The sequence below is a fragment of the Rhodamnia argentea genome, chromosome 9 (genome assembly GCF_020921035.1).
Source record: "Rhodamnia argentea isolate NSW1041297 chromosome 9, ASM2092103v1, whole genome shotgun sequence".
Classification (NCBI taxonomy): Eukaryota; Viridiplantae; Streptophyta; class Magnoliopsida; order Myrtales; family Myrtaceae; genus Rhodamnia; species Rhodamnia argentea.
In genome coordinates this window covers 12,013,517-12,026,704 of record NC_063158.1, presented here as the reverse complement: position 1 = coordinate 12,026,704, position 13,188 = coordinate 12,013,517, and the positions used below count along the sequence as shown (strand labels likewise).

General features: G+C 37.8%; 2 protein-coding genes across 5 annotated transcripts in view; both read right to left on the bottom strand.

Annotated features, from left to right (window-relative positions):
* LOC115730802 (zinc finger CCCH domain-containing protein 1-like) overlaps positions 1 to 8,234 on the bottom strand; it is a 98,690-nt gene extending 90,456 nt beyond the window's left edge. For both annotated transcript variants that reach the window (XM_048284983.1, XM_048284984.1), the window contains exon 1: positions 8,128 to 8,234. The gene's annotated coding sequence lies outside the window, so the exon portion shown is untranslated. The remainder of the gene's footprint in view (positions 1 to 8,127) is intronic.
* Positions 3,422 to 8,256, bottom strand: LOC115728583 (zinc finger CCCH domain-containing protein 1-like). 3 transcript variants are annotated; one of them, XM_048284985.1, is made up of 5 exons: positions 7,433 to 7,531; positions 6,855 to 6,996; positions 5,909 to 6,738; positions 5,053 to 5,149; positions 3,422 to 3,881 (listed from the first exon to the last, which is right to left on the bottom strand). In XM_048284985.1, exons 2-5 carry the CDS (start codon positions 6,931 to 6,933, stop codon positions 3,871 to 3,873), a joined length of 1,017 nt encoding a protein of 338 aa, XP_048140942.1. In that variant the 5' UTR covers positions 6,934 to 6,996; positions 7,433 to 7,531; the 3' UTR covers positions 3,422 to 3,870. The 3 variants fall into 3 exon arrangements, with proteins under 3 accessions (XP_048140942.1, XP_030514772.1, XP_030514770.1); XM_030658910.2 differs by lacking the exon at positions 7,433 to 7,531 and adding an exon at positions 8,128 to 8,256 and having other exon boundaries at positions 3,508 to 3,881; XM_030658912.2 differs by lacking the exon at positions 7,433 to 7,531 and having other exon boundaries at positions 5,909 to 6,731; positions 6,855 to 6,994.
* Positions 8,257 to 13,188: the final 4,932 nt, after the last annotated feature.

The window sequence follows — 13,188 nt, the reverse complement described above, 5'->3', positions numbered from 1 at the left end:
CTCAACGTTAGGTGCAGCTCCAAATCTGCTCCAAACTTTTTTTATCTCAGAAAAAATATCAAACTTTAAGTCCAATCCCAAATATGCCTCGAACTTTTTTTTGTCTTAGAAAAGCCTCCCAAACTTTAGATTAATCCCAAATCTACCTCGAACCTCTTTTTGTCTATATTCTAATCTCAAATCTATCCCGAACTTCTTTTTTGTTTCGGAAAAACCCCAAACTTTAGGTCCGGTCCCAAGTGTGCCTCAAACTTTTTTGTCTCGAAAAAAATCCCAAACTTTAGATTAAGTCTCAAATCTACCTCAAACCTCTATTTGTCTATATTTTAATGTCCCATATATCCCTAACTTTTTTTTATTTCATAAAAACCCCAAACTTTAGGTCCAGTCTCAAATGTGCCTCAAACTTTTTTGCCTTAGAAAAAACCGCAAACTTTAGATTCAGTCTTAAATCTACCCTAAACTTTTTTTTTTTTTTTTGTCTAAGAGAAAGTCACCAATTTTTATTCTGATCTCAAATCTACCCCCCATTAGCCCTCTATTCAAAATCACTGCTTTGGTCATGCCTAATTTTCATATCCTAAAATGATTTTTTGGAGAATTTCGATCATTTTTATTGGGGTGAATTAGTTATCCAGGTGAAAATGCCACGCCGGTTCGTACCTATCACGCCCATTGATTTGTTGATGTGAATTTTTTTATTGACATGGAAAGGCCATGTCAATTTGGCAATGACCATAGGTAAATTTGAGAATATATTGAAAATTTATGATTTTTTTAGACAAAAGCAAAATTCGAGGCAAATTTGGGACTGTACCTAAAGTTTAGGGATTTTTTCCGAGATAAAAAAAAAAGTTTGGGGCAGATTTGGGACTGGACCTAAAATTTGGGATTTTTTCTGAGACAAAAAAATTGCCGTAAATTTGGGATTAGACTTAAATTTTGAAATTGTTTAAGGAATGAGGCAGTTTTTCTTGTTGTCGCCCCTCTCTAAGTAAAGGTAAAGTCTCTCGTTCAGGTAAAATGGTTGGAAATGGAAAGAAGCGGAAAAGAGTCAAAGGCGGTTGCTGGCATTTGTGTCAAAAAATGATAGGGTGTGTTTCAGGGGCGAGCATTCTCTTGCCCGAAGAGCGAACTTGGTGGCTTTTGGAGGTGGTCTTCCATTTGGGCTCCATCGGCGGCCTCCTCCTTTAAATATATAAGCTCACGTACGTATTACGTGATACCATTGTTGTATTATCATCGCTTCGTGTTTAGCTAATGAATTATCTCACGTGTTTTGTTAATTAATTATCTGACGTAGCTCGGGTTTGGCACCGCTCGTTGGCGACTCTCACAATACAAAAACAGTCATGTCGCCACTCTGTATGAGCCTATTCTGATAATGTTTGACTGAAACAGATATGTTTGTAGAGATACAGGGAATTGCAAAACCATGAAGAGATCACTGTAAAAGCCTAACTTCCACAAAAACCAGTTCTTTCTAATCCTTTTCGGAACCCGCCCTCAACTAACTAAGCATGAAATGGCAAATAATAAGAATGGACTCCATTCTCTTCCATTTGTCAGATGTTAATTAAGGAGGAAATCATCGAAACTAGGAAGAAAGTGGAGAAGTGAATCGGAAAGTTTTGTTTTTTGACACCTAAAATTTTCACCCAAAAGTCTCTTGCGCATCTCACGAAAATTAGAGATTGAACATGTAAATTTCATCTATCGGGACTCCTTAGTCCTACATATCTCATTCTTTATTACATTTTTCTGCATTTGAGAATTTAAGTACCCTTTTTAATAAGATGGTGAATTTTCGTGAACCCGCTCCAAATTTTCTTTGTGCTCAAAGGAAAATGATCGAATCCTCTTGCCAGCCACTTGCCCAAAATTTCTTGCTCCTTCACTCGGCGTGTGAGAGGTACCCCCCACAAAACCCGTTCCAAGTTCGAGGTCCTGTATTTCTTAATACAGGACCTCGAAAGTTACGCAAATTTTCGCTAGGGACACTTATACCCGTTAGGCATTTTCCCATCCGGCCGAGACATGCTTAAATCATATTTCCGTGCCCAACTTGAAAGAGTGATATTGCTCTTTCAAGTTAAAGCAAAGCCCCATCTGGCTCTACTTTTTCGGATGAAGGTGAGGGCCACTAATTCTCCTTGAGAGGACTAGCTACGTAAGAGAATATCGATGCAAGGACAATGATCAAGTCGCTACCTTGGTTAGCATTCTCCTTGCTGGAGGGATCAATAGAAAACCATGCGTTGTCTGCTTGACGAATTTCTTTTAATAGTTAGATTGTTTGGTCGCGTAACGCCTTTGATGGACAGCTTGCTTTGTTTGCACAAGATTGATGTCAAGGACGGATGATCTTAGCCTGCGGCAAGCTTAATTCAAGCATGGATGCCCACGGGAAAGATGATTTCCAGAAACAATGAAGAATGGCTTGAGGAGTAACAAGATCCTGCTCCAGCTCAATGTAAACTGACCTGTTTTGGACACATATTGTGGTATACATAAAATGGTGCAAGTTGAAGCTACCGTGATATCTTATGCATGTGAATACTCTGAAGAGGGTCACTTGAGCCTGCTATTTTGCACGTGGAAGGGAAGCATCAGTTAACATAATAATTTTCACTACATCCCTTACTATCACAACAATAACAAGCTCACTGGCTTTTTGTGCATGTGTTTCGAGTGGGTAAAACGTGAAAGAGTACCAACTTCGAAGCTGCTCGTTCTGATCAGACTGGCATGATTTAAGGAGTAATATAAAGGCGACATCATCCGAGACAGAGAGCAAGGAATAAAAAAAAAAAATTCAAGCCCTGCAACTGATTTTACATTCATATAATTCCGACCAAGCGGAACTAAACTGGAAAAAAAGGGTAGCCTAACCCTAAAGGAAGGAACTATTGACTCAAGTCTCCTTATCTTCCCGGTACGAATGTTATTGAAAGCAAGGATGAAACCAATCTATTCCGGGCTACGGACTTTGAATGATGGGACAATTAGAGCAAGGCCATTCAGTCTGAAAAGAGATCATTCAGAAAAGTCCATCCAAGCTCCAAAACGACCACATTTTCAACCTGAAAAGATCCATGAAGACCATATTGAAGCATTCCATCTCTCAAGTCTCAACTCATCGACAGATGGCTAAGCTGTGGAAAGTGAAGAGCAATGGTTTCTATTTCCACGGTCTCATTCTCATCATCAAACATTACATCCCAAAGTCATAGCCTCCTCAACTTTGCTGATTTTGAAATCAGCTGAAAGAACTTTGAGGATGTAATTGAGAAGTCCCTAACATCCACTATCTCAAGATTATTGACAGTGTCACCAATATCAAGATGTGAACGCTTACGTCGTCAGTAACAAAATGCTTCAAAGTCCCCTTTCCAATGAGTTCGAAAAGCTCAAGAGCAAATTTTTTGGTGCAAACATTCAATACTATCTGCTTCCAAAATGAATTTGTCCAAACTTGTCGCCTCAATGTAAAAGCACCTCAACATAACACTACTGACCCCAACTGTGACTTGTGCATCTGACATTGAAGTCCCCTTTACTCATATCTATGTTGAAATTCTGCCACCCTGTCCATGCTGATGCCATTTCTAGCAGGGGCATTAGTCAGTCAACTACTCTGAGGAACCGAGACTGAGAAGCTAGGTTGTCTCAGGTCGCCTCCTAGTTCCTTTTTTATGAGCCATTCAAATTTCTTCTCTAGTGGAGAAATACTTCCTGAGAGGAGTAATGCAATAGCAAAGTTCAGGTGTCGTCCTCACGCCAATATTTCACAATATTTCATAAAAAGGGAAATTGCCAGTGCAGCCCTGGACCTTTTCACTACATTTGCCACTTTCATCGACAACTCCGTCATTTTCCACCTGCATTGGAAGACACATAATTTCAACATAGATACGAGTAAATATACAGTATCATCACTACAGAAACATGAACAAAACTCCCTCTTAACACTGTAATAAACAATTGAAAGAGCAGTTGCCCCACCCCCCAAAAAAAAAAAGGAAGAGTTTAGCATCAGTTCTGGCCAAAGAAAAAAGAGTATCGCCAAATTAACAGATCTGTGCTTCAGATGTAATGCTGTTATCACCATCACTTGAGAGAATTGAACAAGAAGATAGTTGACCCACATTGAACAAAAAATTAGGTAGACATAACAAGTAAAAGGTAGCCCACTGAGAGCTGGACATCAATGTCCAAACTCCACAATGGCAATCAGAGAAAATAATTGTCCTTAAAAACTTGTCGCCGACCCAACCATCAGTTAAGTTGTGATAAATTCCGACCATAATTGTTGGAATTTCGCATTCCTAAGCTTCCTAAACTTAGTAACACTGTATGGTGCACAGGTTAACTTAAGTGGGTGAGTTTTACGTGACTGAAATTTATGATATCAATATCTCCTATAATCTTCAATGCAAATTCATGAAATAAAAATGTTTACATAACAGATTTCAGTAAATGACATGGTTTCATTTTTAATCGATTTTTCTTTTCTTGAATTTTTCTCTAAGTTCATCTTTCTTTATTACCTCCTAGAAGATGTGACCAATCAAGAAGAAAGGGAAAATTTGCAAGAATTACTAAACCTCACTGAATGTTAAGAGCCAATTTTACAAATCTATTAAAGTATATACATATGAAAACACAGGTCATAACAATTAATGGAGTTCTCTCATTAGTGGACATCACTAATGATGAGACTCAACTTTTATAGATGTTCCATGACATGAGACTCCGGAAGAAACTAATAGAGTATGACCAAAACTATTTCAGCATGAAATATATTTAGTGACCTGTAGGATAAATGGCTACTAAGATAATAGAAATTGAAAAAGATTCTGGTATTATTGGTCTCATAGTGCCATAGTTTTGCACATGTGGAGGGTCATGACTACTAAATAAGCAATAACATTACTGTCTCCAACTACAATATAACCTCTAGGGTTTCTCGTAAGCTAGTTTTACTGCAGAAAAGTGTCTGAAGGTTCAGGTAGATGCACCGAATTGAGCAAGCAATGAAGCATTATTTACCTTCTGCAGCCATTTTCTTCCGTATCTCATGCGCAGCATTAAAGATACCCAAGGTGGGCTTGTTGCAGACGAAACACTTCTTGTTCCTCGCGTGATGCTGAAAATAGGAATGGAAAAGTTGAATCATTAACAGTGGAGCCAATCTTCGAGCTATCCAACTCAGGACTAAACTCATGCAGCAACCACAACCACCCCTAGATTCAAGTACCGTGACCATGACATTTTGAAGGGAACTACAAATTAGAACTCCGTGACTCTTACAGAAGATATGGAAAAAACACATAAGCAGCTACTCACATGCCAGCCAAAACTCACTGTCCTAGCAAGCAACCATATACAGATGGCCCATATCTGAGCTACCAAAGGATTTACCCTTCATGTATTCATCATTCCAAGTACCACTTCAGAGAATATATAAGAATCATAGAAGGAAAAAACAGAAATGACCAACACACGAAGGATTTTAGAAAAACACAGCATAATCACAGGCTGCCACATCACCGAGAACAACTAACTCCCTCCGCCACCCTTCAAAACCCAATAATTTAGAGTCGCATTTGCTTAAAGACAAAATCATAGTGATACGACCTGACACTTCTGTGAATGATCTCACACCTACATAACTTATAGCATGCGATCAGATCCAAGTAAATGCTACAACTATGGCACAATAAGAAAAATGAAGAGAAAAAGAAAGAAAGGAAGGAAGAGAAAAGAAAATAAAGGAACCAAGCATACACCTCACATATTGGAGACGACTAGTGTACCTTTTCCATCCCTAGCAGCACAGCATAAGGCTGGTATATTCAAGATAAAATGGAAATAACTGAAAAAAGGACTGGATGCAGATATCTACCTTTAGTGCACAATGCTCACAGAAGTAGTGCTTGCATTTTGTGACGACTGGATCAACAAATCGCTCTCTGCAAATGAAACATGCAAAGGGCAATTCATCATCTTCTTCAACCTCTGTTTGGTCAACATCCTCTTCATCTCCATCATCCCCTCCCAACGCTAAATTTCTCTTCCTTGCCTTCTCTGCCTCTTCCCACTCCTTCTCCAACTGCCACCCAGGTTTGTAATCTCCTCTGTCGTGCATAAATTTACATGCGTCTCCATACCCACAATAACCAGTTTCTTTGTAGTCCTTGCATATGTCAGGCTGATAATCAAACCTTGCTGAGACTCTAATATGAGCTGAAGCTCGCAGGGGCCCATGCGCCCCTCCAGCTTTCTCACTGGATATTGTTTGCTCCCTCCGAAACCCCGCCTTGTAATCAGTGTAGCCGTGGATCCCTTTATACAGCTTCTCATCACCAGCGCCCTTACTTTTCCCACTCATCTCATTAGTTGCTTGCTTAAGAACTCTCTCTCGAATAGCTCGAGCATCTTTTGAGAACTCAGTCTCAGTTTCAAGAGTTGCTGTTGCTCTGCTATCATGTTCAACTTGAATTTCTTTTGAAGATTCAAATTGAAATATAGTTTTATCAGAATCAACCTTTGATTCTGCAGACATAGAGCTCTTGAAGGATCCAGTTGAAAAATACAGCTTATTGTCTGTCCTTTGAGGTTTTCTCTGATTACGTAACACTGAACTCTCTGTCTTGGAATCTTCATCATTATCTTCTTCAACCATCCGCTTCCTGATATTCTTATTTTTTGACGGTCTCCTGAAAAAGCTACACACTGACAATGGAAGAAATGCTGAATCAGTATACTTACATTCTTAAGAGGGAACCTACAAACAGCATGAGTAGAAGCTGCTGGAAAGATAGGAGTTTGTATGGTACATCAGGAATTACCCTGTTCAGATGTTTGCTTTTCACTTGTCTCCTCCAGATTTCCTGTTTCAGCCTGCTTAGCCTCACCAGAATCCACCATAATGAAGCCTCGCCTCCCAATGAAAAACAGGCTCGCCAATCACGTGCTCCAAAAGCAAAGACACTACACATGCAATTGTATCATAAGGTAATTGACATCCAGAATTTCCAAATGATTCGAACACCAAGCAAAGACTATGCTTGTTGCTAATATCAATCGAAAAATACATAAATGCAACCATGTCTAACTAAAATCCTTGCTGAACAGCTAAATGTATCCCCACTTAATGCTTCAGCTTTATTTATATACAGTCTATACCATACATGAGGCCTCATTCATATACTCATATACAAAGAAGTATCAATCATAATAATGAAGCCTTGCCTCCCAATGAAAAACAGCTCGCTGCTCACGTGCTCCAAAAAGAAAAGACACTATACATGCAATTGTATCAAAAGGTAATTGACATCCAGAACTTCCAAATGATTCAAACACCAAGCAAAGACTATCTTTGTTGCTAATATCAATCGAAAAGTACATAAATGAAACCATGTCTAATCAAAATCCTTGCTGAACAGCTAAATCTATCTCCACTTAATGCTTCAGCTTTATTTATAGACAATCTTTACCATCCATGAGGCCTCAACGAAACATATATCTTTCACACAATATCTAAACTGAACTAAAAATCTGGTAAAGAACATGTATCCAAAAAAAAAAAGTATAAAAAACGGGCAGCATAGTATGTAAAATATTACTAATTTAGCCAAAAAATGTTTAAAAGAAAAAAAAAAATCCAGCAAAGTAGCCCAGCTAGAGAACTCAAAAGTCATGCTGATATCTCAGACCCAATCCAACATCAAAATGGAACCCTAAACAATACATTCCACTCGAGCCAAGTCGTATCCAGTTCGCCACAAATCGAAGCTAATCATGCTACTCAAGAAGAACCAACCTAATTCGGGGGGCGAGTGGCCCTAATCGGTTGGAAAATGAGTCACATTACACAATGATGTTCGAATATTATACTATTCTCCAAGAAGGGACAAGACCTTGTGAGATTTATCTAGAAATCCCAGCTGAAAAAGGAAGAAGAAGAGCAGTATACGTCCCACAGAATCCGAAAACATCGAAACAAACAATCGTCGCCCTAAACATCTAAAACAGCACTCGTCTGAGACTGATAGTGTAAAGTGCAGAGAGAAAAGAAGCTTATTTCCTCGTATCAAAACCAAGCGCGAAACGTGAACGTACCTCCTATAAACTCTCGACGACGATCCTCCTCAGATAGTTTTGCGCTTCAGGTTCTTGTTCTTCTCCACGATATTCGCTGTGTCCGCCAAGACGTTTCTCTCAAAAACCACTGCTACACGGAATCAATCCCTGCGACGAATGGATCAGAGCGCATAATTAGAACATGAATTTCGTTCATCCAGCTCAGGAATTTGAAATTATAAACGACATGAGCGTGAAGAACTCTGAATCAGAAGTGGCATACTTACCTTGCCGTTGGTCAACGACTCGGCGAAGCCGTTGAAGAACCCTAAAGTCGTAAGCGCTCTGCTCACGAGAGAAACAGAGAGAGCGCGCGAAGACGTCGACTTCCTCGGAAATCCGCTAAGCGCTAATTTTTCCGCTGTTTTCACGAGAGATAGGAGAGTCCTAATCCTAATTCTGCCCCAATTGAAAACGACGTCGTTTCCTTGTCGTGATTGGGTCTGCTTTCTCCCCCCAAAGCAACTTCGAGCGCGATCCTTCCGCGTCAATTCAACGGACGTGGGTCGGGTCGGGTCGGGTCACGACCCACAGGTGGGGACGAATTAAAAGTCGGTGCATTTTTAATTTTTCACCAGATAAAGAAGAAATTTGAGGTCGAAATTAGATCCGGCTTAAGTTGGGGTTTTTAAAAGAATCAGTCCAGAGTGTTTCTCACGATCTACTATCCACTACTACTGGTTAATGTCTCGTTATCTAAATAGCAGTATATGTGAATTAATTATTCCTTTTTCGTTTAGAAATATTAATTTCAACCATAACATGAAGGGAAGATATAGTTTAAGAATGCATAGGAGATTTTTTTGTCTATTTATCATTCGAGTAAGGGCGAGTCATGGAGATATGTAGTTTATTTCTATTAAATGAGTGGATATAGATGTTCATTTTTTCAGTAAGGCGTTTTATTTGTTTGATTTTACTTTTATGTTATCTTGAAATATATGTCATGCAACCAGTGAAAAATTCACATATATGAGTTCTTGAAAAACCTTATTTTAGATTAAAGTCCAATGCTTTCTCGTGTCGTAAGTTCATAGACATCATGCATGTAAACAAATTTGAAAGAGCCTAATACAAGGATATATTAAGTATGCATATTCCATGTATCATGTATTATGTATATGAATGAATACCTTATACTATCCTTAATTGCCCAACTTAAATAATTTTTTGGTGACGTGATTAAATTTGAAGATGAATTAATCATCTGAGTATTTTTTATCGAGATGGCTAACATTTTCACAATGTACCCACTTCATTTAATTTGGGATAGATTATGTACTCTTACATCGCGTTGGAGATCAAGAAATGTACGAATAATAAGAACATCGAATTATAAGAGCGAAAGTATATGATTTGTAGTTGCAGAGTAAGTAAATTTAAGTTTGTTGATTTATGTGAGATTTTTTTTTTTTTTTGTCGAAGATTGATGCGATATTTATTTATTTTTTGGTCGAAAATTGATGCTAGATTAAGTTGTGGTTTTTGTGGTGTATTGTGATGTAGCACCATGTCAAGACTTGTTATAGGCTAGTTAGCACCGACACGGATACGCCGACACTTCATTTAAAAAAAAAATACAGATTTCCGACACACATGTTTGGGACACATATATTAAATATGTTTTTTTACATACATGATAAAGTATAGACTCAAACTCAGACCATCACAATAACAAATGGTTATATCACTAATAGATCCTGATTCACCAACAATTTTCACACAAATGTCAATTAGACTAGACCCCCTATACCTCGTCCAGCGGGTTTTCAATACCCGCAGTCGTCAACTCCAGTTATTTCCTTATTGTATCTTCTGCTCTACAACTCGAGTTCTCTGATGACTAAGGACAGATAATAAAAAAAAAAATTGGAAAAGAGTAAATCAGAAAGTCGGAAGCGCAAGAAGCGAGCGGCAGCCTAACGTAAGATCGAACTCTAAGTACCAAACAATATCCCAAACAAGCAATTGCTCCATCTTTTGTGTGATCAATATACATGAAAGAGAAGTTTGAATGAACAAGCAGTACTAATCAGTAATCACACCAGAATCGCTAATTGACTATATATTTTAATTTTGGTGTTGAAGAAGCTTTATGCAAAGTTGACTCGGCATCACCAGAGCGCTTCAGAAAGAAAAGAGGCTCAACTGTTCAAATCGCCAAAATCGAGCATTTTCCAACAGAAGATTTACAGGGTATAGAATTTGTATTTCTGTTCCAACTGCACGTCAGAGTCTTTTGATCAATTCGATCTTGCATCAACATTTATTACCGGCAAGTAGCAAGTCCACAGAAAAGCGGTGAAGAGAGAGAGCGAGAGAGAGAGAGAGAGAGAGCTCAGGCATAAGAGTCTAAAACGGGGATGAAATCAAGCAGTAGCTTTCAGAAGAAGAGAGACGAGGGAGACGATTCAAGAGCTTTGGGGAAGGGAGGATCGGGCGTCCCAAGACTCAGGAGGTGAGAGCTAGGGCAGATTAGGTGTTACCGTGTTGGGATTTGGTGGACTGACTTTTTTGCCCCTTAAAACTTCAAAATTTGCAGAAGCTTTTCCGGGCGTGTTGGTGTGTCACACCGGAGCCGGACACGCAAGTCAAGTGCGTGTCCGGCTCGTTCGACACGCGGTCAATGTGTTTCCGGATGTGTCTGACACGGTTTGTGATTTCTAAGGCTTCGTTTGTTTTGTGAAAAATAACTTTTCGAAAAATATTTTTCGTATTTTTCGATAATTGGGAGGCGGAAAATGAGCTAGTCCCGGAAAATATTTTCTCCCTATGGAAAAAATTCCTTTAAATGTGAGGAAAATGTTTTCCTCTTTTGAAAGAGAGAAAAACATTTTCCGTACTGTTCGTTCCTCCTCTCTTTCAACTAGTTTTTCTTTTTAATTTTTTTCTTTTTGCTTTCTTTTCATTTTTTAACTATTTTTTCAATTTTTTGGATAAAATTTATTATTTAATTACTTTTTAAATATTTTTTCCCTTTTTCACCTTTTTTTATTTTATTTTTATTTTTTTTAGTATCCCCTCTTCTCCTTTGACCGGTTACCAGCCACGGCCCCAGTAGATGGCCTGCTAGGTGTCCCCAGCCTCACCAGATTTGGCGAGGCCGGGCGAACAATCACCGGCTTTAGTCGAGGCCAAGTCACCGTCGGCCGACCTCGCGCAAGGCCAAGAGAGCCGTCGCGGGCCCCGGTTGAGGCTAGGCCTCGCCAAATCTAGCAAGGCCTCGACTGGCATCACCGGCCTCATGCTAGGCCAGGCTAGCAGTTGTTGGCCTCAACCGAGGCCAAACCTTGCCTGTGGTCAGTCGCCAGCCGTCCTTGTGGCCAATTGAAAAAAGAGAAAAGAGACAAAAGGAAAAAAAAAAGATAAATAATTAAAAAAAATTAAAAATTGGATTTAAAAAAATAATAAATAATAAATTATTGAATGAAGTGCATGGAGGAAAATTAAATCCAATTTTCCATACCAAACAACAGAAAATATTTCCCTAGTCTTTTTCATATTTCGATCAAACACTGGAAAATATAGTCATTTTCTTGGAAATTGACTTCTCGGAAAATGTTTTTCAGAAACGATTCATTTTTCGCAAAACAAACGGAGTCTAAGTTATAAATATTATCACAAAGAACTACATTATTTAGAATAAAATATTACTTACAAGTTGGAAAGAAAATTTATAACTCTTAGGATAACTTTTGCAATGACAAAAGTTCACGCAAAGAAAGGGTACGTATTCTACGAACCCAAAATGTAATTTACGAACTTCCGTTTTGTCACGATACGGCAAGGGATGTTACTCAATCAGTCAATCATTAATAATAAGTAAGTAATGGATCCATCAAGCGAAAAGAAGTACTTTCAAGTAAATTTTATTTCCTCTACATAAACCCGTTCCTCTTGGGTTATGTTACTGCTCTGAATAGTAATTATTTATTTTCCTTTTACGATAAAGATGAATACCTGAACTCGTGGTAATTTTATTGCAGCTATAATAAAAAGTTTACTTTTTTTTACACCCAAAAAAATAAATAAGGAAAAAAGCCACTAAAAACTCTAAATTATGTTCACTATGACACATCTACCCTAATTATTTTTGTCACTCAAAAAACTCTAAACTTGTACTCATAGGAAACATTTATCCCAAACATATTCTTGCGATAAAAAACCCTAGACTTGTATCAGTATGACATATTTACCCTAAATGTAGGGGTAAATGTGTCACATACCTACACATTTGGGGTTTTTGGTGTTACAAAAATACAATTTGCGGTAAATATGTTATAAGGGTATAAGTTTGGGGTTCTGATGTAAAAAAAAAAAGTTTGGAGTAAATGTGTCAAACGGGTACAAGTTTTTGAATTTTTTGTGTCACAAAAAAAAATTGGGGTAAATGTGTTATAATAGGCATAGTTTAGGATTTTTGGTGTTTTTTCCCAAAAAAATGATAATAAATAGTTTACGTTTATGAGTAGTAATTACTAATTACACTGTGGAGTTTCTAGTCCGGGTAATTAATCAATGAGGTAGTAAACCTCATATTAGTCATAAGTTATACTATCTATGTGTAATTATTGTCCGCAAGTTATCATAAATTGTCTAAATCCTCGTATTTGACGACGGCTGTAGTTAAAACATAGGGATAATTATTTGAAAAATTCTATACATATTCTACAGCAGCCAATTGAAAATCTAAATGTTTTGATTATGCTAATTTAGTTTGAAATCTATTGTATGATGGCCGATTAAGTTTTAACATTTTAATTATGCAAATTTGGTCTTAATTTGATGATTTTTCAATTTAGTCATAAACCATTAAATGATTTACCAATGTGGCCTTTTTGGCTAATTTTGATCGAAAATTACTTTGGCGTTCTAGCCAGCGTCAGCGTTTTACATCGCACATTAGTTGGTGAACGATTTTTTCCAATTTTTTTAAGAACTTTCTAATTTTTTTCTTTTTCCTATTTTCTTTCTTTTTTTTTCTTTTGTTTCTATATTTCATTTTCCCATTATTTCCAGAATTTGGAGAGTTTAGTGAGG

Coding starts and splice junctions, on each gene's coding strand:
- LOC115728583 (XM_030658910.2), bottom strand. CDS start 6,933: ATGGTGGATTCTGGTGAGGCTAAGCAGGCTGAAACAGGAAATCTGGAG. Junction 6,739..6,854: donor AAAGCAAACATCTGAACAGG/GTAATTCCTGAT, acceptor TTCCATTGTCAG/TGTGTAGCTTTTTCAGGAGA. Junction 5,150..5,908: donor GTGAGCATTGTGCACTAAAG/GTAGATATCTGC, acceptor TCCTATTTTCAG/CATCACGCGAGGAACAAGAA.